Consider the following 26,568-nt stretch of genomic DNA (forward strand, 5'->3'; position numbering starts at 1 on the left):
ATGGATGGGGCCACATTTACATGCACCACAATAGACAGGAACAGCACAGTCAATCATGTCTACAAATGTTGGAAACAAAATTACTGGGCTGTGTTAAAACAGAAGTTAATGGCTGGGCTGATTTTTATTAAGGTCTGTGCACTCTCATTTGAATAATGGTCTTTCCAACAATGTTTTTTCTTTTCAGTACTTGACCCAGGAAGGAAATAAATGTGATTCCGCTTTAACACCTCCATTAATATTCAAGTGGCTTTAATACTCCAGGTTTATTTCTGACACACCATAATTAGCACAGCAGTCTGGCGCTAGTTTATGGTAAATCATGTTCTGATTGTGCATTTGGGTGGTGGTACAAAAAGAACGACTCTCATTGCAAAAAATACATGGCTATTGTGAGGAAAGACTACCTAGTAGTCGGTATTTTGAAAAACAAAAATAATTTTGTCATCAAATACATACATAATTATTTTGTTCTCTGTGTTTGAGGTTGATTCATTGTAACACGAAATCAGCTTTTCTTACATGTGAGTTGTCATTTTGACTAAGTGCTAATCACAGCGTATCTCACTTTGAATGAACTGGTCTATTTTTTTTTTTTTATCACTGTGAAACTTTGATTTAGACAAATTCTTCTTGTTCTTTTGAGGCCTGTTGACAAAAGAAAACACCCTGTTGATTTGGCCTTAAACTATGAACATTTACAGTTAAATAGCTCTTTAATTCATCCTCAAGTGGACTGTTCAACTCACTTTAAAGTTGATGTTAATTAGCTGTTAATTAATGGATTTTGGCTCAGGTGTCCTGCAGTGCTCCAGAAAGTAAGTGGGACTTTTAGAGTGAAATCCTGGACGAGCATTTTCTATGACCTGGCAGCCCCAGATTTACTCTTATTAATATCTTATAACTTATCATAAAGAATTAGTAAATTATGCATTAACCATTAAAAAAAGCCACTAGTGCCATAAAGCGTGCCTTCATTTTAGCTGGCGAGGCGTCATTTCACAAAGATGATGACAGCGCTCATTCGTAATGTCTGTAAAATGGTAATTTCAAGTAAGGGTGGAAACACCAGCAACACGCTGAAACATCATTCTGTGCAACATGAGCTATAATTCCAGGAACACCATGTATTTGACACTCTGCATGAGTGCCCCTGCCTCCCAACCGAGCAGCTTGTTAATTACTAAGGGTAAATACCTTATGTTATAACAACATCAGCGACAGGCAGGTTGACTAAGAAAATCTAAATGAAAATAGCTGTTTAACAGAGGAGCTTTCACACACCTGAGTCACATGCATGCTTTTTTCCTGATTTCCTGTTTCAACACTGTGCTCGGACTCAGTGATAATGACACTTAAGACCTGTGTAATCAGGATTCGTTAAGGGAACTGATAAAGGTTTGGACCAATAAGCATAATCGACAGCAGCACTGTTCTCAATAAAATCCTATCAGTTCCCATCCCATATGGGTATTTGCATGATCTTGGCTGCAAAGGTCAACACTGGTCCCTGGAGGGTGAGGATTTATATTGAACCTGATGGACCATGAGAAGTTCTAGATCTGCCCACAAAGTCCCGCCCCCCCCTTCTCCAAGTCGGCTTCCCCCCTCCCAGGGGGAACGTTTAGATAACGTTAGCCTTTCAGAATTAGATAGCCTTCTCGAACCAGTTACATAAACCACCCATGGTTCCACACACACCCTTTGGAGTCTGTATCTAAAATAGTTGAATAAATAAAAAACACACATCCGCTGTGGGAACAAATACCTATTGGGAGGGCCACGAAAGCACAAAATGCTGGTGTAATGAGGTGGCCAAAAACTAGATCAGCTAAAACTTTTGCTGATCTTGAAACAAGCACTGACCGCTGATATGTAAATGAAGAAATCACAATTTAAAAAAAAAAAAAAAAAAAAAAAAAGAGTTCTGAGTATTTTCGACAAAAATTTAAATCTTTTTCAATAGAATGTGAAAGATTTATTACCAGATTCTGGCAGTTTCGTGCTTCTGTGTCTTACTTCTTCACCTCCCCTGCTCTGTCCTTTCCTGACAAGGGAGGGGAGAGAGAGAGAGAGAGAGAGAGAGAGAGCGAGGAAGAGGAGACGATGCTGCAGATGATGAATCCCCCCTCTGGACTGCATCCTTTCCGGCTGAGTGCGTCCAGTGGGCCAGAGCCAGGTCCTGGAATCTAGCTAATGAGACACACCCCCCCGAGGGGTCTGTGTTGTCCTATTGGCCGAGAGGCTGGTGGTGGCCCAGACGATTGGCTGATTGAGTCCTGTGCAAGCAGCTGTCAGAGCATGTTGCAAATCAAAGTCACAGTATTCATATCCAGCATGGCACACAGTGAAGACACTAAATGAGCAGAGTGAAACGTACACTTAAACCAACATTTGAAAAAGTACATGAAACTATAAAAACTACAGGCTGAATCTGGAGTCTGAAACATGTATTTGACGTGACCACACGTGCAGATGATAAATGATTTTCAGGTGATGTATGTGAGGAAATGTGCCTCATGCTGAGACCCTAATTCATATTAAAAAAAATTTAAGCTTTTACAGTAGCAACATTTTTATTCTTCCTGTATCTAATACATTTTATACGCCACTGTTAACTCTGTGTCTACAGCAGGCTTACGGTTTTTGATCTTTTATGTGCTGAGCTTTGCTCTTATGGCTGAATGAGTTATGATGCCTCCGCAGAGAATCATCATTGAAGGCTCTAATTCAATCTTTTTCCATGGTCCCATTGAACTGAAACGCACTGAGACGTCACAAGACATTATCCAGACACGACTGCTAACTTCCACTCACTGTGAAAAAATATATACACATATAGATTTTATTTATTCAGTGAGATATCTGAAGAAGACCTTTGACAATGAAAACAACGTGTTGTCGCATGAACATCTTGCAGCATGAATAAAATATTGTATTTTTTACTATGTGCAAAAAGCAGAACCTCTCATCTGGAAAGTCCTACAAATATTTTTAGTTGCTCCAGGACTTAGATAAGCTGTCCTAAACATGATGTGGACTCTTGCTGCAAAAAGGAACATCATCTTAAGCCTTGACCTATACATTATAGACAAATTATCTCAAATACTTGAACACATTTCCAGTATTTTGCTCAAGAACGAGACCAAAAGGTGCAAGTTCAAGACATTAGAAAAGTACTACAGTCCAGCGAGGGATGTGTCAAACCTGCTGCTTCTTCACCACATCTTTGACATCTTGCTTCTCTGTCTCAGTGCTCTCGGAGCTGTGAGGCGAGTTCAGCTGAAGGTCAGGATGCAAGAAGAGGGAATGATGAACATTTATGGTCGTAAGTGAGTGCCCTCTGATCAGCTCATGGTGGCAGATTCCTGAAGACTGAAAAACAGCAGGAAAAAAGAGAGGAGGAGGAGGAGGTAGAGGGTATGGGTACAAACAAAGGGAAAGAGAGGGAAAGGGAAAATCGAAGGCATGAGTTTGGCCTTGTAAGGCAGAATGTGGAGTAAAAAGCTAACACATTACAGGCCCCTGGGTACGCACATGTAAAAGGACCCACACTCATCCTGCATACGAGTAAGCTGCATCTCTTTGTAGTTGTTTTGCATCTCTCTGTTTTTTTTTTTTTTGCATCTCTTTGCAGTCGAGTTGCATCTTTTTTATGGTTGTTTGCATCTCTTTGTGGTTGTTTGATGGTCCATTTGTAGTCATTTGATTGACTTTCCGACCATAAATGTTAACAGTCACACACAAAAAGAGGGTCAGGCCCAGGAGCCCCTTGACCCTTTGGACCCTTAGGCCCAGGAGGAAAAGAGTGACGCAGCAGAGGGAAAGACATATGTACAGATCTGCGGTCAGATCTCAGAGACCGAAAGCTGCTGCATATTTTAGTCCACACAGTCAAAGCAGCATGTCTTTGAGTGTCGAAGTGCATCGAGTGAGCACATTCACATCTGTTACAACTCCTGTCAGCTCCTCTCTCCCTTCTCCTCCCACGTTCCCATCTCTCTCTTTTCTCTCTTTCTCCTCCGTTTCATAGTTTGTCAAATTGCATCACTTCATGCTCTCCGTTCGCTTTGCCCCTTTAATCATCCGGCGGAGGCTCTGTCCTCATTTGGATGGTCATAGAGTCAGTGTGTGCCATTGTATTCGCCTAATTAATCAAAGCTAGATCACGTAATAGCAGATGTGATAATGTCTGAATGCCTGGCAGCAGGGGTCAAAAGTTCACAGAGGATGAGCGCTCTCTAGTGGTGTTCCACAGTGCACCATCTGTGCAGTGTGTACTCTTTTGCTGTGTTTCGCTCATAATTTAATGCACACGGATGTATACACTGTACAGATGCACGCATGCATGAACGTCCACCCTTGGGCAATAGTTTTGGCAATGTTCTTTTTTTTTTTTTTATGCTGTCTCTTCCTGTGTACTGACACACACACACACAGAAGTACACTCAAACACAAAAACAGACACTCACAGGAAGCCTAATCCAGCAGATCCTTGAATGACCGGTTTGCCTTATGTGAGCTACATTATATAAGAGAAAAAAGATTCGTATGACAGACTAGCAGGGAATTACATGGCTGTACAAACTTATTACACACATGCACACACACACACACACACACACTTTTATGTCAACCGCTGCAACAGAACAAGAGATTTTTTTAACCACATTTAAACTCCTTACTCTCTTAATCTCTCTGTAAAACAGAACAATGTACGTCAGAGTATTATTACAACATGTCCAAGTTTAGGCAGGGCAGACCTAACCCCATAGATCCTCAAACACACATTAACACACACACACTAACCGCTCCCTCAGGCCCCTGTAGAATATTCCACTGGAAAACACTTGGACGTGATACCATTCAGTGGCCGTCCAGGCTGTACATTTGAGTAGAATAGCTCATTCAGAGAGTCGTCTGGCACCTTGTAACACCTTTCACCTTTCCTCTGGGATTATATGAAAGGAGGAGTTATTCCATTTCAGTTTTATCTCGATTACCCTCATAAAAGTTTAATGGGCTGGCAGAGAACGGGAGTCACAGCCCTGGATGAAGGTGATGAGCAGATTAAAGATTAATTGTGTACATATAATGAAGTCGGTCTTGGAAGGACTACTTTTCTCCTGCTTAGGTCAACTTTGTGTTGTGTTTACGTGTATGTGAGTGCATACTAGTTTGAGAGACTATGTTTGCTGCCTGTGTGCTGTCTGTAGAAATAACTGTGTACAAGGCGTAGCTAAAACAACCACAGCAGCACGTGATAGAGGACTTTAGACCTGGATTGTAACCCTTTTTTTTTTTTTTTTTTTTTTTTACAATGGGAGAATTTACAATTTGTAAGTGGCAAAAAATGAGAGGAAAGAAAGAAAGAAAGAAAGAAATACACACAAGCAAAAATAAATTATGACCACACCACAAAAATCTTATTTTGCCTGAGTCAGAAGGTTTTACAGTAGGTGCAACATACAATGTCCTGTTTAATTTTTCTAGATTCTAGAGCAGCAACTTGCCTTACTTTGTCTTGCTTCAAGATACTGACACACATTCTTTAAAGCACCTTCAAAGAAGTTGATCTGTATTATGAACATGCTGAAATAATCTTAGTAATCTGACAGATTCTTTGACTTAAAAAAAAAGTTCTGGCTGGACAACTAAGAATTACTTTATAAGGGGAAGATTTTTTGCAGTGCATGACCAGCGCCAAACTACCTGCATTATTCAACACTCACAAGTCGACAGGCACAGATACAGTCAATGGACTGTACTCACAAGATTAACCACAGCGCTGCCCTCACACCTCTGTGACTCATCATCAAAACCGTGTGCTCTGAGCCATTTGGAAAAAAAAAAAACTTGAATCCAAGGCCACAAAGATTCACAACCTGAAACACAACCTTTGCTGTGGAGCAAAACCGGTAAACTCTGAGCAGTGAAAGTAAAGACACATGATCTGATTAGCTGTTTGTCATTTCTCCCACGTCAAGAGCAGAGAGCTACAGGTCAGACGACTTCTCTCAGTATGAAGCCATTTTCCAGGACATTGTGATACTTTCCCTTAAGTTGTTGCTACCACTCGTTGCTATGAGATTATCAGACATGAAAGATTGCTTTATGAACCCCTTCCATCAGCCACCAGGCTTCCTGGAAAGCAACAGAAAATGACATAATTTTCCTTTATTCCTCAAAGACCAGGAGGCTTTTCTACAAGAGGAAAGGTCCAATGTTCAATTACACACAGTTCATGACTTGTGTTACAGCATTCCTAGTAGGATTGAAGCTGTCCTGTGGGCAAAACAGTGACCTTAGTACTTATGAGCCGCTTAAAATTCATATATTGTGAGCGTGTTTCAATTACTCTTTTCATCCTCTGTATGCAACTTAAATGACATTCAAAGCATGACTCGTTGGGTATTCTACAAATCCCCCTAAATCCTGACTTGGCTTGACCTAAACAAATACGTAGGTTTATGTCAGAATTTGCAGATTATGAATTTAAAAGGTCCCATGTCTTCAACATGGGTTTCTCAGAGGTGCAAAATAATAGCTGTGAAAATATGACGTTGATTACTACTGCCATTCCACAAGCTCTCCTACAACAAGATGGCCTCCCAGCTTTACAGGCCCAGTAAGATTTTGATCCGGTTTCTACGTCAAAACCGGATAACAAGCTGCCCTCTGTGGCAGCGTAAGACCATGCAAACAAACTTGTGTTGGCAAGTGTACGCTTAGGACAGAGAGTTGTGTTAGCAACAATGTAGAAGAGCAAGGGCTTTGCCATTTGGGCAGTCATGACAATTCTAGGTACCACTTAAATGGTACTGCCACTGCCACTTTGTTTTTGTTTTTTTTTTAAATGAAAACCGCCACACGCTTTCTTCCCATTTGGATCTGTACCCAGCACAAGGCCACTGTCAGGATGGTACAAAAAAAAAGTAATATTTAGCACATCTAACGGGGTGACCTCTTGGTTCAGGAAACAATCCTGTAACGTGAGATTACTGCTTTAATCTTTGCAGCAGCTTGCGTCCTTGCTTAAGATGTTAAGATGCTGCTCCCCTACATGGGCTCAGAGAATACAGAACCAAATCCCTGAACCACCGAGTTTAAGTTGAAAAGCACATGGCCCGTTCTTTATTTTTGGCTCCTCTCCACTGGGGAGGTTGATGGGTGGGAGGACATAATTGGCTCAGCAGCCGAGCCCATGACAGAGATGATGGGTGTTTGTCTCTCTGTGAAATTTGCTGCAGAACAGTCTCACACACTGAGTGCGTGCAGCTTTTGGAATAAAAAATGATGGTGCCTGCGTCTCAAAGACATTTTAACATTTTCTGACCACCCTGTTAAAGTAAATAAAATATAAAAAACAGATTAGAAGTATTAGTTCATCAGTTGCTCACTCTTGTAGTGCAGCCTGAGGCCACATTTAGCAACACTTTTTTTAACAATACTAGATAAAGTCCTACATGACAGAATACAGTGTTGGTCTGCTGCAAAAACAGTTACATAAATGCTTAACAAAAAGAGAAACCCGTAACAGCTGGTTATATACAGGTCTGTGTATGTAAAGCATCAAAGCCTGCAGCATGCATGTTGTAAGCCTGTGGAAAGCATGCAGGATTGAACCCTTGTGGTTACTGTAGCATTGCTGTGACTCACATTTTGCTTGAAGCCATAAATGCATATATGAATTCTGGTCTGTCAAATTAGGTCAGTTGGTTCATCTGTGTGTATGAGTCACATTTAGCAGGTTAGGCTATCTTATTCATACTGTGTGTGTAAGACAGGACAGTATATTCTATTTAATATACACACATATTGCTGCATTAATTCCTGTCTGGAATTAGATTTTTTTTTTTCTTGGTCGTGGAACCTGTTGCTTATGAAAGATGCACAGCTGCTGAATAGCATCATTCTTGTATACAGAGCTGGTAAAGGTAAAGTTTACACTGGATTGTTTAAACATGCTACAAGGCCGCAAAGCTGCAAAGCCCATGAGCCTGTGACTGAAGTAAATTGTCCAGCCCAAATAAGTGAGCCCACGTCATAAAAATTACATACAGTGGCATATGGTGTGCCAAGCTGCGTTAGAGGCAATATAGCTACAGCCCATACACTCATCAATCCATATCCATTACTGCTATTTCTATCTTTTTTTTTTTTAAGGCAGAGGTCAATAGTTCACATCCCATCACATGGGAGAAACCGCTCAACATCTGCTTCTGTTGTCATGGCAACTGCTGCCTGCTGCCACTGCTGCTCCCTAACAGATGACGAGAGAAGGATAAAGAGAGGGAGTTTTTTTTTTTTTTTTTTTTTTTCATTGCTGCAGGTGCATTTTAATGTGTTTGACGCAAACTGGAGAGCAGTGACGCCTGCTTTTCAGGAGCACTGCAGGTCTCGGTCCTCTCTGTCCTCAATCCTCTCTCACACTGGACTATTACAAGTGTTTTTCCAACACATCAGAACAAATCTTATTCACCTGTTCCTAAGGGAAAGAGATGTCCAGAGGTGGCCTCTGTGTCTCTGTGCATCCCTGCATAACAAAGACCCAGAGCAGTATAGACCAATAGACTCAGAGTTTGTTATACTGCCTTGGAGATTACTCTAGGACATAACAATACTGTAGGATTCTGAATAGCTCTATTCTAAGATACTCTTCAGAGTAACTGTTCTCTAATCTAGAACTTTGAATGATTATTTTCTTGTATAAAGTCTCTGGAACTGAGCAATTCTATTATATAATATAAAATATATATAATGTGTATTTAGGTGATACTACAAGCTTATTTATTGTAAAAAAAGAAAAAGAAAGAAAGAAAAAAGGAGGCAGCATAGATGAAACTCGTAAAACTCACAGCACAGATGTAACATACCAGGAGATTCATGCAAGAATCAGAAGGAAAAGGTAGTAAACCAGTGGGGCCTTGAGCATGAAGTAGTATGAGTAGTTGTTACATCAATTTTAAATGTAACTTCAAAGTGTATTTTTTATTTCAACAACCTTGACCTCGGTTCAAACTTTACACACCACTGACATCTGAGAAATCCAAAAGAAGGAGGGAAAAAAATACATTTAGGAAAAACATTTACTCAGCCATGAACTTAATGTGACCTAATTATGTTTGTGTTCTGCCTCAACACGTATTAACCTTCGTTTAACTGCTTCACTGTAAGGCACACACTCACCTCCTGGCTGTTTTAAAGGAGCACGTTCTCACACACACACACACACACACACACACAGAGAGAGAGAGAGAGAGAGATAACACACACTAATGCAACCACAAAGGCTACTGTTGTGTATGCACCACTGGAATGCCAGTTTAATTTAAAAAAAAAAAAAAAAAAAAGAACCCAATGGACATGAAAGGAAAAATGTACAATAGAGGAGATTTAATAACTCGGCTGTAGCCCTGATGTGAATATTATAGAAAAATAACTTCTAGGTATTTTCTTAAATAGAGCAATACATACAAAATCAATAAGATGATCAGAATTTGTTTTCAGTGTTGTAGTTTCATTAGTTTTATTTTAACCTCTGCTGAATCTCTTCTCCTCTAGACTAGTTTGAAAAGAAATATTAGCATAACTGTACTGGCAAATAAATTGAGCTATCACACAAATTAATACTTAAATTAGCTGCTTGCGAAACAATCTGCGATCAGATTTAAAATTAATTTCCCCGAGACTGTTTTCAAATTAACAAGAGGGTTAATGCAGGGCTATTAGAAAACTATTTTTTCTCACCATCACATTAATTTAATTTCATGTTTAATCGCACACACCGAAGCTGGGAATAATAACAATAATAATGATGATAATAAAAAAGGCACCAATTAGTGTGCTCATTTGTGGTTCTGACTGCGTGATGAATTATTCATGAAATCAGAGTTAACAAGAAGGAGAATGAAGGGATCAGTCTGGCCACTGAGGAGGGATTGGTATAAAGACAGGAGACACTGCTGCCTTTTCTTAGAAGACACAGTCTGCTGCTGCTACTTTGTGGATACAACTACACAAAAAAGGTACTTTTAACTCTTACAAATATTATAATGCACACTGCTAATATTACAATTTGGTGCAATTTTTATTTTTTTGAGAATATATTTTTTAAATGCCTATTTTCCTCACAAATATGATCATTTACACTGCTTTTATGACATTTTTATACATCTGTAATTTTAGAAAATTACATTTTAACAGTACCTTACATTTTCTTTTACTCAATTTACTTTTACCCATTTGATTTTAAATAGCTCATCTAATTGTAGAAATGAAATGTATCACATTTATATGTTTCATTGCATGCTACAGTTTGTTAATATTTTATTAATTACTAAAAAATTTAAACCTTTTTAGAGGCTATTTAGTCAGGAGAGATTTGAAAGATGAATGCTTTACATTTCCCTCCATACACATAAAGTAGAAAAAAAAATAGGAAAATTTAGTTTTCTTCTTTTAATCACTTGTATTATGTTCGCTCTTCATTCAGCACCCTCATCATATACTTAGAAATTATTCATAGCTGCCTCAACATGGGTGCATCTTCTCTGAAAGCGACGGAGCCCAGGACCCAGAAGCCTCAGTGTGGCAGAGTCCCTGCGCGCGGTGCATTCACAGTTCACAGGCATCTCGACCTAAATGCGATGTGACGGGAGAACCTTTACTGAAACAAACGGGAATATAGTATCAGGGAAGGCTGACCGAGCTGTGAACCGGGGCCCTAACACGGAGCAAATTAACATCAGCAAAAATAGCTCTGCGTTTTCAGATCGCTTATGTGCCAGGCAGCAAATGCATCAAGTGCTGTCAGGTCATTTTAGCCCGCAGATATTTAACAAAACAGGCCGATGTGAGAGGGCTCCTTCAGCCAGGGATCGTCCTCGAACTCTGACCACCGAGTTGGACCAGTTCCTGAGGTGCTGCTGTTGTGTGTCCTGCAGGCAAATGTCCCTGGGTCTGAGCTTTCAGTCCCACTATCATCCATCATGAGATCTCTTTCGTGATGTCTTCGGTTGAGCTGAGTAGTCTAATGATGCTATCTTTGCCACTCTGCCTAGCCAGCTGAAAACACAGAGGGGAAAGGCTGCCTTCTATGAATGCAGTTCGATTTGAAGGCCACTAAAGGGATTCTCCCTGCATCCCTGCTCTTGTGCACCCGTTTGTGGATTCTGGTTGTGCAAGGTCAACCCGTCAAACCCATGACAGTGATGTACAGCTGTCAAACCAAAGCTTCTGTTTTTGACTGACGGACAGTCCATCATAAAGCACCACTGGACTGGTATAGGTCAGATGACAACTGTGGGTTTTGAGGAACCTGTAGCAGCAAAGCGGCAGAGCTGCATCTCAACTGGTCTGAAATCCTTTTCAGTGCCAGGCTGAGTGTGTTTCATATGTTTTAAATCAAGACAAAGCTTGATGAGACTCAGACTAAGATAAGTGCAAATTGAGTCTTATTCAATATCAAAACAGGCATAATCAGTGTGTGTTCACCTGTGTTCACTGTGCGGAATTAATCAGTGGAGCATTTGCAAGCAGGAGCAAAGATGAGGATCTGCCATGCTTCTTACAGCATCACTACAATCAGGGCACAAAAAAAAGACAAATCTCTGCCAGAAAGTTGCCAAAAACCATCATGTTTCCTCAGTTAATTTTACATACGTCATCGCAGAAAATATACTGCCAGCCTCCAGCCGAGACCAAGACTGATCCAAGTCAGATGTCAGATGCTGTTTCCTTTCAGAGAATGCATTGTGTGCGCTTATTCGCACCAACTTTACCATCTTACAACATATCTGTTGACATTCCACCCACACAAAAATCAGAACGACAAATTCCTTACATGTTCTGGATCCTAGAGGTTCGGGTTTCGTCTGGGTTCTCGGTCTCACTCAGTGTCGGTTTCAGACGTGCAGTGCTATCATTGATTTCCTTCACTGAATTCTCCTGACTCATCTGACTCAGGAGATAAACAGTAAATGAAGAGGAAAAAACAGATTTAGTTGATTAAGCCAATAGGTGCACAACAGGGCTAAAATTAACTGCAGCAGACGAGTGAATGCCTCTTGTTTACATCTGTCAGTTTTATTTCCATCTTTTTCCCCCTCTACTCCTGCTTCCTTTCTCTGTCTCTCTCACTGTTCTCAGTTCTCTCTCCAGCCCCCTCAAGTTGACCCTAGTCTCATTTTGAGCACTTCAAGTGTGCAAACAGCTGGATATCTGAGTCACACACATTTACCCTCACTCCAGACTCCTGTGTGTGTGCCTGTGTGCACCTGTTTTTCACACTACACTACATTAGAGTCAGTAATTTAAGTTTTACTTTAAGTGCAATAATCAAGAATGTAAATCCTGATATATCGAAGTCCTTGCATGTATGCTGCCATGGACAATTTGGTTCCAGTAGCTTTAGAGCTCTGGTATAAGTACCTGTGCGTAAACTCTGTTTCCAGGTTCTGTTTTTAGACCAGCGAAGTCAGTGCCAAAAATACTGCAGGCGTAGAACTAAATCACACTAAAAGGGGAATAAACGTTTTTGTTGTTTTTAGAGGGCGCACCAGAGAAATCAAACCAAAAATAGGAAGCGACAGACATGCAGAGGAGGAAAAATGGAGATAAAGGTGAGAGATCGTCAGCGCCCCTCCCTCCCTTCGCTGCTTCACAGCCCATTAGGTCAAAGCGGAGCAGGGAGTGTGGCTCTTAGGCTAGCGGTGTAACATTGGAGAGGACACGGCTAAGGGAAGGCCCGGGGAGGTTTTTAAAAGCCTGTGTTGTTGGCTGTGTGGGGGAGGTGAGATGTCATTTCCTCTCACTGCCTGAGAGCACCATCGCAGTGATATAAAAGCACGTAGTTCCTCAGCAGCTGCTGAACAGTGGAGGGCCTTGGAGGGGAGCAGGTGCACGATCAGGAGGAGGATGAAGGTATCAACATCTGCGGATCGGCCAGATGTGTTCAAACTGGGTTGTTGTTGATAGGAAACACTTTCTTAAGCAGCAAAAATATTTAGAATTCAAGTTCTGAAGCAAATGTGTTTCTTATTTGCCTGCTGTCAAATTATACATTTGAAACTTTAAAAATCTGGTAATCTGGGGCCACCCAATAGCTGAGCGCTCTGCCTGCCCCTGGACCATTTGCTGCATGTCACTCCCCTACTCTCTCTCCCCACGTTTCCTGTTTCTCTTCACTTCATCTGTCAATTAAAGACTTAAAAATGCAAAAAATCTAACTTAAAAAAAAAAAGTTGTCTCGAGGATTGTGGCCATTAACAGCGCTGTTATATTTGGAATGAAATATTAGCAGCGAATTTTTCAAAATGTAAATCTTCTGCACTCACAGCAACATCCAAACACCATCCAGTCACTTCTTAGATAAATGAATAATCTGTCTCAGAGGTCGACTAGAAACTAACAGTCAAATCAGCTTCATCAACAACATAAGTAGGCCTACTTTCTCTCCGCTCTGAGGAAACTGCAGTCTAGTATCCTCCATGACTCAGACTATGACCTTGTATTATACTATATGTGTGTGTGTGTGCATTCCATATATGTCTGGTTCCATGATGTCATACAATATGTCAGAGCTGATTTTCCCTGTTCATTTTAATGTACATACGTGGGGATGTTTTTTTTTTTTCTGCACATTCATACGGATGCTGTACCTCTGCATGTCTCCAGGGGAATTTTACATTGCTTTCCAAACTCTGAACCACTGGTGTTTGAGACGATAGAGGAGAAAGACAATGGTGTCCTTTAGCACCCTCCCTTTGTCCTTTGCTTTTCTGAAAACAGCCTCTCAGGATCCTTTCAAATCCGCTCTCTTCTCTGCACATTAGCATTATCTGAGGTGTGAGCACACCTGAGAACCAGAGGAGCCAGACTCTGGTCTGGGGTGTGATTTAACCCTGATTTCTTGTGCCCTGACTTCTTTTCACACTTCGGACACAATTGCAAAGGCGACCCTGGGTCAAGCATCTGGACATACCCTCACTCGACTACAAGAGGCAACACTGAGCATGCTCACGGCCTAGTTTATGGGTCATACCCCCGCCTCGAGGGAGTTTGAACACACAAACAAACACATGAAGAAGGTCTACACACTTGAACACTCAGTGAAGACAGGAAAATGTAAATCCATGAAGGCGCACACGCATGGCATCCAAACATTTTCTAATTAGATTAAATAAAATCATAAGGGAGAAAAAAAATCATAAGGGAGTACATATGATATAATACACACACACACACACACACACACACACACACACACACACACACACACACACACACACACACACACACTGAGCCATATGGCCTAACACCACATGTTGCAGCTAATGTCAATGTATACAAGTGTGTCAACAGGGAAACACATGGAGCTGTGCGGACGTGTTAAAAAACACATCTGGGGTTGTCACGGATACAAAGACCCACATGCATGAGCCTATATATGAGCCCAATACACCCAGCACAGTAGGTGTGTGCATGCAGACTTGGCTGAAAATGCAGAGAGAGCCCAAACATGCCAGACGGCATCAAAATCCTCCTCTGGGTGCCCCGCCATCGTCGGGACCCCTGGAAAGAGGAGCTGGACGAGAAGGGCGGCAGACCTTAGTGTCGGCACTGTGGGGGATGCCAGGGGAGGTGAGGATCACACACACGAAGCTGACAGACACACGCATACACATTCACACACCTATGGTATGTATGAAGGTGGAAATAGCACTTCTGTTATTGGCTCTTGTTACAGTGTCTGAGAAGGTATAGGTCACTTTTGCTTTAGAGTCAGCACTTAACAGCAGAGGTTGGAGCAAGTTAGAGAAAAGCTTGAGAACATAGTGAAGCATTCTGCAGCTAAAGAGACACATATTTCCCTGAGGATTCACCGGTTAGCGCAGCTTTGAGTATATTTTGGCTGAGGCATTGCACTGTGGGTTTTGCATCACAAATGTACAAAATATCTACATAAAACATGTGCAAACAGGGAGAAATCCATAATTAATCACTGCTCAGAACAGCTATAGACAAATTCTGTCATTTGTTTGGATATCTCACAAAACGTAGACACTAACAAACAGCTACAGCTGAAGATGGACTCAAGAAATGCTTTTAGTGCTCCATCTGAACGTTTTGGGGGTTTCCACTTCCAGGTAAAAGAAGAGCAAAAAGGTGTTAACAATTAGAAACTACAGCAATTACAAATAAACCTTCCAACTGCAGCAAACTGAGTCATGTCTGCAGCTGACGGCCTTCTACTGAAAAATAATCACTCGCACAGAATTATTTGTATGTTTTCTTTCCATTCTTTACATTTGCTGGGTTTCATTTGACTTTCTTTGTAAAGTGGAGTTTTCTTTTCCAGTGGAGGAACTTTGAACTTTGTGTCCTTGTTGCTCTGCAGCCTGAAACTGTAACAGCATTTTAACTTCAACACTGGTGATTTTTACATCTGCTGAAAGGGGAATTCCTCTCCAACCTCTTGAACTTATGAACCCTTTTCATAAATCATTGCGATTATGTCAAAAGTGCCTGCTGTCAAGCTGAAACACAAGGTTATTTTATTTCTCCCTGAAAAGTTAACATTTTGCTGATATGAAATTTTCACCTCACATCAACAATGTTTGGAAAGTATTTAAATATTTTAGGTCCTTTGGAAATACTCTGGACATAAAGTTACTTTTCTTTTACCTAATTACATTTACACTGGGCAATCTCATAGACAAATCAAGAAATTTACTTGACTAAGGTGTTTTAATGCTCATTGCACCCCCATCACCCTACTGATTAATGATTACATTTATACAAGTTAATATTTTAAGAGGAATTTACAAGATAATACTGTAATAAATATATGCATATTATACAGACAATGTCCTGTGTTCTGATTTATATGCATATTACACAATGTAAAATCTTTGGGGTCATGTTTAGGTCTATTCCAGTTTCAGCTGAGCTTGATAAAACACTCAGCATATTCAGCATTAATAATACAGCAATCAACATGTCGTACACAGGGTATGAGAATATATCCTTTTAGTCTTGTTGGTCCAAATGGATTTCAGTGTTTCTGCATGTAGCTGCCATGCCACTGAATTATTTAAGGTGGTAATTAGGTGATTGTGGCTGCTGTACTGTATGCCTCTGGAGTCCAGTAACTGTCATATCGCCGTTTTTGAGGATTAAGTCATCGGATCAGCTGTTTTTCCCATCCATCTGTCTTAAAGATAAACCTCCCTCCTCTCCACTCATTGTGTTTATTTTGGCCTAATTCCAGCTCCCCAGCTTAATAAAATGAGCAAAATACAAGCACTTTAATTGAACAGATAAAAACAAAAAAAAACCTCAGGCAAAAAACACCATTTACACCATGTGTAGGTCTGTGTGCGCCTTCACTTCCTGTCATATCATGTTTGTCTTGGCAGAGTGTGTGCACATTCTAAAGTGGCTGACTGTCCTGAAGCTGTTGTGGTATCACTGTCTCAACGGTATTTGCATTTTTACGTCATGTTATTTCTACCAACACCACATTTTTATGAATATAATCGGGATGCGTGTCACGAGAACAATGGGTTTTGTGGAGCGTTGCCCTGCTGATGAACCGGGACAAGCCAATGCTCTGTGACCTGGATAGAGGAGGAGAGACCGCCATATTAGAAAGGGTCATGGTGTCAGTGGCAACACGCATTCGTCTAAGTGAAAGCAATCGCACACACATGCAACATATATGTGCCTGCACGCACATGCAGCGTTGGCACACACGGGACACACTGGCTGTAGCGTGTGCGCTGCTGGTTGCAAAGCTTTATGTTCATGTGCAGGTTAATAGTGCAAAGCAATGATCACTGCTGATGTTAAAGTGTAATCTCCTGACAGAGGAGGACCGGACGAAACAAATTTGACCTTGCTAATGGTTTTGCTGAGCAGTTGGTCTTTGCAGCTTTACACACAACCAGAGTGTGAGTTCACACAGCAGCTGAACTGGTAAACTCTGAGGTCACGGCAAAGTCCAGGAGGTTCATGTAGGAAAAGAAGGAAATATTTACTCCTTTTCTTGTCACTGAAGCAAGAATAAAATATAGATTATAGATATGTTTCTAATACAGTCTCATTACTTCATTCATTACTCCTGCCCTTCAATAATATTGCCCCTAAATCTATAATAAAAACAGCAGTGCAATGTTAGTACAAGTGGGTAAATTAGAATTATTTTTTATCTCCATCTCCAATCAGTTTCAAAGTCTGTCATTTTCAAACTGCATACCATTTTCTAATTACGCAGCCTTTATTACAGAACATAGAGGCTTTTATTGTGATTAAAGGAGAAGTGTGTTTACTGGTGCTGGGGAGTACTACTGCATATGTGTATAAAGTTGTATAAAGTCTTTCGTGTCTCAGTCTCGTCTCAGGCCAGATAAACAGCCTCAAGTGATGTCACCTGAGTCAGCGTCGGCTGGGTCTAAAGACTAAAAGTTGGAGGTGCCTGCTCCTCATGTCTGCCTGAGGCTACATTGGCTTCTATTAGCATAACACACCTGAATCTCTGAGCTGTCAGATGTCAAGTTGCATTGTGGGTAATGCAGGTGCCAGGTTTTGACAGGGCTGCTGATGGAAGCATCTCCTGAGCTTGTGACGGGCTCAAGTATGAGAGAAATGGTTGGTCCTACAAATTTATGAAATCAGCCCCACAGATTAGGAGGAGGAGTTAATGAGGAAGTTAACAGTGACCTTTTAACGTTCATCACTGCTAATCATCTAACATCCACTAAACTAGCTTTCACTTGTAATCAGAGTAACTTCATCTGCATCTGTCTTATTCCAACAACTGTCAAAGATTAGTGGACGAATTATAGCAGAGTGGAGCTCGGTGTTATCAGGACTGCAGGCCGGCGTGAAAGATGTGACAACCAACAGATGAGCAGGATAACCCTCAGGTTTGATGGAGGAGAGCCGTGCTGCCTTCGTGAGAATAATCGCGACTTACAAATAAAATGGGACAGGCCTGCCATGAGCTACTTTACTGTCTCCTCCCATGCATAGGCAAACGTTACACACCTGTCTCACCTCCCTCCCTTTCCTCTTCCTACCTTCATAACACTGACCTTTAAGGCCTCCCCTCTCCTTTTCTCACTATCTCAGTCCTTTTATCTCCCTCTCCTTCCCTCTGGTCATATCTGCTGAGCTGTGAGGACTGAGAAGAACGTGTCTGAGGGACATGGAAAAAAGCTCGGGATCATGGGAAGGTGTGAAGGCAGGATGTCTGTCAGGACCTCAGGGATGAAGAGGCAGGGGCCGACATAGGAAAAAGAAAGTGGAGGTTAAAAAAAAAACAGGATATGAAACCCCTGCAGCAGCAACAGATCCAGTCAGGATGACCACTCTCCTTCCTCCTCTTCCTCACATTTATGAAGTAACACCTTCAGTGATGGCTCGGGGGAATCTAAATGTCCAAGCGTTAGAGTTAGGCAGGGGCTCAGCTGTGTGATCATCGACAGGTACAAAATATTTACTTTCTGCCGTATATAAAGTCACCTACATGACTCGGAGAATAATCTGATCACAGAAGCATTCGTCATGTTGCATGCTCTACAAACTACAGCTGCACACATGAGCACATACCTTCTCTGCTCTGACACTGATAATTTGCATGTAGCACAGAAATGTCTTCTAGATAGGGATCTCAGGGTGCTTTAGCCTTTTTCTACTCGCAATTCATTTATCTCACTGTCATTTGATCTGATCATACTTGTCAGTGGCAGAACCCTGTTTCTCCTCTCCTCTGCCACCCCCCCCCCCCCCCCCCCCCCCCACCTAAACTCCACCCCAAATACCCCACCGACCCATCACCTCCATCTTTGCCCTAAACAGGCCCTGGTACAGCAGAGCGCCTGTGTGCTGAGATGCTGAGGGAGGTCGCCGTGCGGTCACTGCGCAAAGCCTGGTCGCATTGTGACTCGGAGCTGCAGAATGTGCCATGGTGCATTAGCGCGCTGCCGCCTGGCTGAGCATGAGGCACGGAGAGAGAGAAAGAGGAGGAGGGGAAAAAAGGAAAAGAGACAGAAGGAGGAGCTAAGGGATGGAGTTAAAGGCAGAGAGATTGGGAAGCACAAAAGGGAGGAGGACCGACGGAGGATAGAGGGAAAATGAGGATTAGAGGAGAGAGGGAGGAGAGAGAGGGAGGAAAGTGAGGACATCAGCGCACTTACACAAGCAGAGTTCAGAAGCCCCAGGGGCACAGGGTCCTTGTAAGATGGCTCATCAAATATGAAGGCACATCGAGGCTGTGTTTGCTCTGGTATCTACTCCTCATCTTCTCCTTCTCTCGGTTTCCTCTTTCTCTCTCGCTCTTTTCCACAATCTCACTTTATTCCTTCTTAGCTCCTCTCTCCTCTTCTCCCCTCTGCTCCTCGTCTTTCTCACTGTTTTTCCTTCCCCATACTTTTCTTTCTTCTTGTAATTCTCACTCAGTGTCAAGAGTTTTTGTTTTTCCATAAAAACTTGTTCTAAACTAGTTTTCTGCTTCTAAAAAAGGCAGCTGAATCCCCATAATGCTCATCTTTTCAGGAAATATGAAAAACAGGCTCTCAATACTTTCAAAGTAAAGTCAAAAGATTTTGATAGCACTTCAAACCAAACCATCCTAACAAAAAAATCTACCCTGAGGGTGTAGTGGTGGCCTGGAATCTCCCTGGTTGGATTTTTCAGGGGCATTTTTTGTATCCCCCTTACTATTTCCCCATGGTAGGACCAGACTTTATACACAAGAGAAAAAAGTTACAGAACATTTGACAATTTTTTTTTTAAATGCAAGAGAGTTCCTGAGTACAAGACTGAATGTATTTCTGTCCCTCTCTACAATGCAGCCTGAAAGCCAATTGGTCAGGCGCCTCTAGCCAAGCAGACGTTTGTATTGCACCACCAATTAAAAACAGATGGGATGCGATTGGATGATGTAATGGACCAATAGGAGAGCCCGTCAGAAGGATGCTGGGACATGATCTCATTTTCAGCCTCACCATAAGCAGGTTTAGACAGCTCTGGTCGACCCATTGCTAATCTGCCCTGCACCAACTTGATATGTTGCAGCTAATGCATCCATGCACACTGGATGCACACACACATACACACACTGACATATTTCACTGCATTTTTTTGAACATAATGAGCATCTGAGACATGGAAAGAGAAATTTAGAGTGCACATCTTTGAGTCAAAACCCTCACATAAACAGTTTCTCCAATCTAGATTTCTCGCAAATTGAGCACCAGACCATCACACGTCAGAAGGCTTTTAAGATTTTAAAGCTTTTAAGGAGTACGCACTCACATACAGGCTGCATTTGACAGAACATGGACAATCAAACACACATACACTCGACTGTCAGAGGAAAGAGGTCGTTGTCCAGGGACTTGTGCTGAAAATCAAACATGAAAGAGCTCTACTACCGAAGGCTCCATACAACCTCCATGACATGTGACCGAGGTCGAAGGAAGCCACTGAGGCCGCAGCAGAGAGCTGCACTGTTCTATTTCTATACACCCACAAACACTGTATACACATTAATGTGCATATACGCACACACACGGGTCACATGTACTCACTCTTTCTGCACGCATGTATGCATGTGTCACTGGAGGAGCTCCACGTCCATGTTCTGACAAAGGTGAAGGCTCTCGGGGGTTGGAGACTGGAGAGGCTGGAGCAGAAAGCCAGGAGGTTGGTGTCCTGCCCTTGACCCTCCACTGGACTGTGATCACTCTGATGGACAGAGAGAGACACAAATTAAAGAACGGATTAAAAACACACAGGTGCAAGAAAAGCTACAAATGTCTCCCAAACTTTTTGGTTTATCATGGGTGTATGAGCTGTAAACTACAACTATAACATGACCTTTCCATGTTTTTAGCAAAAAGAAAAGTTAAAACAAACTCCATAAAAGGGGGTCACAATATTGAGTAGAGAACCATTGCACTGACGTACAGTAAGAGGCTAAAACCAACTTTAAATTAATTGGGTCACATCATATTTTTGATGTTATCAAGAATGAGCAGAAACATTGACAGCCTACCCTGAACAAAAAGTCAAACACAAAAAAATAAATTACATTAAAAATAATCTATTCATAAAAGTAGATGAATAAATAATGAGTCACATTTATAATGCACAGAAAGGGGAACACTGAGGCAGGACTACTAGATTTCATGTCACTTTGATTAAGGATGGAAGTTAAGACGTGTAAAACGGGCAAAATTTTGAAGTTTAATTCTAGCATTCTCGTGCAGAAGCTTTTCGTGTGCAAACTTTTCCATCTCATAGAAAACAAAAACAAAAACAAGGAAACAAACAAAAAGACATAATCCCCTGATAAAGTAGATTTCTCTGATTCGTGATCCACTCACTCTGAATGACATCTCACATTTGCTAAAATCTCCCAGCTCTGTAAACACACACTACATATTTTCTGTCATGACACACTTTGTTCTCCACAGTAAATATGTTCCCTCTGAATTGCAGTCCATCACACTGAGTTCAGTCAGGGGTCAAGTGGTCAATAGCTGTGATCAGAGAAGCCTGATCCTCATTGAGCCCATCGACCCCTCAGCCCCACAGAGACATAGAGAATATCACTGTTGCACTTTGTGTCTCTCGCGTGGCAACAGGTCTGGGGTGCACTGGAACAAATGGGCCCCTCGGAGGCCTCCACAGCATTGGCAAGATTGATCTGCTTTACTCAGGCCAAGTGTGTAGAGTCAATCCTAATGCACCATCAATACAGGCACACCAGAGATGAGAAGAGAGCTGTGGACTCTACGTACGAGGGAGGAAGTATCTCTTTCTGCCATGCCTGCAGCCACTCATCTGCCTGTATCTGTCACAAGCTGTTTCACTGACTCAGACATGAACATGTGTACCTGAAAATGCTGTATAAGGAAGTGGGCTTTTATTTTCAGTTTTATTCAGGAGATGGAAGATGAACTGGCAGTTTACATAGAGTTTGTAGGTCTGAATGTAGAAATTGGCCTGAATTTGACAACAATTTTATTTTACGATTTTCTATTTCCTTATTTCTTGTGACCTTTTCCCCCTTGAGTGTTTCTGTTTATTTAGTTTAATTGGAAATGATAAAGAAAGAATAATACGTCAAAAGAAAACTGGTAATGTGACAAAATCATATACAATAAATCCTGTATCTTCAAATCAGCTCTATTTGACCAGAATTATAAACTGAAATCCTAAAGAAACACATCTACTTTGAAATTTTAAGTACCTTTGTACTTTTACTAAAGTAGGATTTTAAAAGCAGGATTTCTATCGTACTTTTACTGAAGTACCTGAACACATCTTCCAACACTGACTACAACAGAAGAGTCCCCATTTCCATAGCAACCATGGACCCTGTCAACAAATCTGGAAAACGGAGACGTGGATGTAGAAACTGGTAAATAACGCTGATAATGGTTTAGGCTTGTGGGTTATTTTATGTGCTTATAGCCTAAATCTAAACTTTTATACATTATTCGAGCTTTGAGCGCTTCGGTTTGGTATTTTATGGAGCCATTTTAAAAGTTACATGGACCACATGGCCGAAAAATCACCACCCACAAAAATAATGATTAACTTAGAGAAAGACTAAACAGGATAATTACTTTTAAAGCATTTTAAAGGTGTGTGTGGTAAGTAGGCTTACATCTCTCTGCGGTATTTACAACCAGTTTGTGCGTGGTTGTATCTCGCAGGAAACTTTCCCACAGAGCTCCCCCACACGGGCGCATGTTCCCTGCTGTTGCGGTTGGAAGCCCAGAGAAGCTGGATGTCACTGTGAACGGACAGGTAGGTTCATTAATATCACAAATAATGCCATGAATAGTTTTTATTTATCGCTATGCAAGGTGCAGTAAACAGAAAAAAAAAACTTAAACAGCAGCGGCTCTGCTCGGTACGATTACGCACAGTTTTTTTACGGTACGGAGGGAGGCTGCTTCCCGTCTCTGGAACAGTAGTATGCGCCGTCATGCTGCAGAATGAATTTGGCACCGATCAGACTCCTCCCTGATGGCATTGCGTGATGGCTAAGAATCTAAAGTGCCTAAAACTTTTGCACAGCACTGTGCACTGTGTCCACTCCTGTGGCACAAAGAGCAGGGGAGAGTAGCGATGGAGCAAAGTAGCCCACTGCGCGCTCCAACCCTTCACTTCAGTACAAAGCATAAATATACAACATTTAAAAAAAAAAAAAGGTAAAAATTCAGCAGTCAGAATCTGAGTGTACAAGTTTAAGAGGTACTCACTGAGAAGAAGGGTACCCTGCTAAATTATTGATGTGTCATCCTGTCGACTTCGGTGGGATTTTGCAGCTGTGGGTGGGCTGAGACTTTCTGATATTACTGTTTGACGATTTAAAAACGTGACACACATGAAAATGCAACAGGCTTTTACTGGCTCCATACATTCTGACTAACATAATATAAAATGCACAGGTGTTACTGGCAAAACTAATGATGGCTCAGGACCCTGAAACCCAAGGAGCAAAATGCGATTTAACCATCATTAATTTTATTATTTACACATGTGCGAATCCCACTCAAATGCACAGTAAAAAACACACATTTCCACAAAATGGAAATAATCAAGTAAGTTGCCATTACCTCTTAAAAATGACTAAATATGCCCACTTGCCTGAATACCACTCAGCTCAGCTCATTGATTAGCACACCTGTCAGAACCAATCAGGTGTACCTGATTGGTTCACCTGGTGGTACACCTGTGCTACTGAGCATCACTGCCCTCTCACTCTCCCCTTTGATCAAAGGAAGTTTGTTTCATCCTCCAGGGTCTGCCAGCGCTCCACGCGGCCTGCCTTTACGGCCGGCTGGCTACTGTACAGCTCCTGACGGAGACCACGCCGGGGTCGGTGAACAGCAGTGATGCTCAGGGTTGCCGGCCCATTCACATGGTCATGTCCTCCCGAAGCTCACCCAACACCTCCGCCTGTCTCAGATACTTGCTGGAGAACGGAGCTGATGTCAATGTGTAGGAGCCTTATTTAAGATCACATTACTCCTGTACTAACTTCTCTTCATTGGCTTCCTGTAAAATCCAGAATTGATTTTAAAATCCTTCTCCTTACATATAAGGCCCTCAATGGCCAGGCTCCTTCATATCTCAAAGAGCTGATAGTACCATATCATCCTAACAGATTGCTTCGTTCCCAGAATGCAGGTTTGCTTATGGTTCCCAAAATCTCTAAAAGTAGAATGGGAGGCCGAGCCTTTAGCTATCAGGCCCCTCTCCTATGGAACCAACTGCCAGTTTGGGTTCGGGAAGCAGACACCCTCTCTAATTTTAAAACGAAGCTTAAAACCTTCTTGTTTGATAAAGCTTATAATTAGTTGTAGTTACAGTCCTAGTTATTTATTAAACTTATAGTTAGTCACAATTATCTCTATAGACACTGTTACAGTTAAGGATATAGCCCTTAGTAGGGCTGGCTCAGGCAACTGAATCATCCCCTAGTTATGCTGCTATAGGCCTAGGCTGCTGGGGGACATCCCATGATTTACTGCGCACTTCTTCTTCTTTCTCTTTCTCTCCTCAGACCCACTCTCAAATTTATTAGCCTTTATTACATGTCATTAACTCTGTGTCCTCTCTGTCCCGTAGTCCTGTGCTTGTTTCTCTCTGGTCTCTCTTTCTCTGTACCTTTCTGCAGGTACCTCTGGCTCCGGAGCTGCTTGTCCTATGGTCCTGGCTCCACCCACCTGCTGCTGTTTATTGTTTACAATGATCTATTTCTAACATGTTTAATGTTCCGTTCTGCTACAGATAAATATTTGATTAATATTCTTTGCAAACTGTAATGTAAATAATTACCAGTCATGACAGCTTTTTGCCTCCGTGCTCTGTTTCATAATTCTAATCTGCTGAGCACACATTATCCAATAACTGTTCACTAACTGTAATGTAAATACTGACCCACATTGTCTGTATTATGCTGCATGTCTTTCTCCCCCTCTCCTCCATTCCTAGCTGTCCTATCTTCCTCCTCTTCCTCCTTTCACCCAGCCCGGCCATCGGCAGGAGGGTCCCCCATCTGAGCCAGGTTCTGCTCAAGGTTTCTTCCTGTTAAAAGGGAGTTTTCCTTGCCACTGTCGCCTTAAGTGCTTGCTCTGGGGTCAGGCTCTGGGTCTCTGTAAAGCGCTTTGAGACAATTTTGATTGTGGAAGGCGCTATATAAATAAAATTGAATTGAATTGAATTGAATTGAATTAAGATAATGACAGTAATGATGATGATGATGATAAACATCCACACATGATGATACTTAAGATAATAACAATGATACTGAGAAGACAGTTGTGTTTTGTTTTTTCTTTTACCATTATTACCAGTACCACAGACTCAGGCCAGACCCCACTGCACCTGGCTGCCTCCGAAGGCCTCCTGGACTGCACAGAGGTCCTCGTGCAGGCCGGTGCAGATGTGCTGGCTCAGGACAGCATGGGACTCACACCTCTGGATTTGGCCCGCATCTGGTGCCACAGAAAGGTAGCAAGGTAAACAGGCTAAATGAACAAATCACACCAAAAGCAAAGTTCAGTTAACTTCAAACTGACGGATTTCTTAACAGACTTCCTGTGTGTGTTTGTGAGTGTGCAGGTATCTGAAAAGCTGCATGTGGAAGGCAGAAAAAAGGAAGGAAATGGAGGAGAGGAAGCTAGTACAAGCTTTGTACAGTGATCTTGTGGACATGTCCAAACGGAATAATCTCAACAAAAGGGTTAGTTCGTTGTGGAAATTCAGGATTTCAGTTAAACAGTTCAGTTAAAACATCTATTTATATATACTCTACATGACAACACACTTTTCTAGTTCCACTTTCTCCGTGTGTGATTTCAGACACTGATAGATGAGAAGATGGCAGAGTGGGCGAACAAGAAAGGTTTTCCCCTCCTAAAGGATTTCTCCCCCAGAGTCCTGGTGAGCCGGTACCACACCCAGTGCCTCTCATCAGATCAGGACAGCTCTAATCTACAACATGCCAAGGGCCTGAGAAAGCACCAGCCAAGAGGCCACCAGGAGGATCAGGCAATCACTTCCTCAAAACCACCTCCAGCTTCAGCCCTCAAGCCCTGGACCATCTACATGGGCCTCCAGCCAGAGAAACCCCCAACAGTGCCTGACCTCCGGGACAGTGTCAGAGTATGGAGAGACATCAGCAGCAGCCAGCCTCAGTACACCACCATGTGGGATGGCACACCTCATGCCGCCCCTGACCTGCCTCTGGATGTCCTTGAGAGGGTGTTGTTCCCCAGGGCCTTCCCTTCCAGGATCCTCTCCCCTCAGCACTTTGCGCCACAGAACATTGCGGAGGTCCAGCACAGAGGATGCCCCGAGGGGCGGAGCACCTCCCCCTGGACAGAGGTGGCCATGCACCTGGCTGAGGTGCTGGAACCTGGACACTACTGAGCTTCAACTGGGCTTTAAACTGGCTGATGTACATTAAAACATCATCATCACCTCATCTGATATTAAAATATTTCATGTACTTTTACATAGTGTAGTTTCAGGTGG

At 42.1% G+C, this 26,568-nt stretch overlaps 1 protein-coding gene and 1 long non-coding RNA gene across 2 annotated transcripts; one reads left to right on the forward strand and one right to left on the reverse strand.

The window, feature by feature from the left end:
• Nucleotides 1-2,729: 2,729 nt before the first annotated feature.
• On the reverse strand, nucleotides 2,730-22,815 carry LOC121177294. The gene is made up of 3 exons (XR_005893210.1): nucleotides 22,685-22,815; nucleotides 20,598-20,754; nucleotides 2,730-3,368 (listed from the first exon to the last, which is right to left on the reverse strand). It is a non-coding gene; the product is annotated as an uncharacterized LOC121177294 (long non-coding RNA).
• Nucleotides 22,816-22,879: 64 nt separating this feature from the next.
• ankrd53 (ankyrin repeat domain 53) lies at nucleotides 22,880-26,463 on the forward strand. The gene is made up of 5 exons (XM_041031802.1): nucleotides 22,880-22,891; nucleotides 23,828-24,027; nucleotides 25,386-25,550; nucleotides 25,654-25,804; nucleotides 25,894-26,463. Exons 1-5 carry the CDS (start codon nucleotides 22,880-22,882, stop codon nucleotides 26,461-26,463), a joined length of 1,098 nt encoding a protein of 365 aa, XP_040887736.1.
• The last annotated feature ends 105 nt before the right edge of the window (nucleotides 26,464-26,568 follow it).

This window comes from Toxotes jaculatrix, chromosome 23 (assembly GCF_017976425.1).
Source record: "Toxotes jaculatrix isolate fToxJac2 chromosome 23, fToxJac2.pri, whole genome shotgun sequence".
Taxonomy (NCBI): domain Eukaryota; kingdom Metazoa; phylum Chordata; class Actinopteri; family Toxotidae; genus Toxotes; species Toxotes jaculatrix.

Bases quoted from the DNA above. Each gene is read 5' to 3' on its own strand.
- ankrd53 (XM_041031802.1), top strand. The intron at 25,551-25,653 runs GTAAACAGGCTA...GTGAGTGTGCAG, and splicing joins TGCCACAGAAAGGTAGCAAG to GTATCTGAAAAGCTGCATGT. The intron at 25,805-25,893 runs GTTAAACAGTTC...GTGTGATTTCAG, and splicing joins TGTGGAAATTCAGGATTTCA to ACACTGATAGATGAGAAGAT.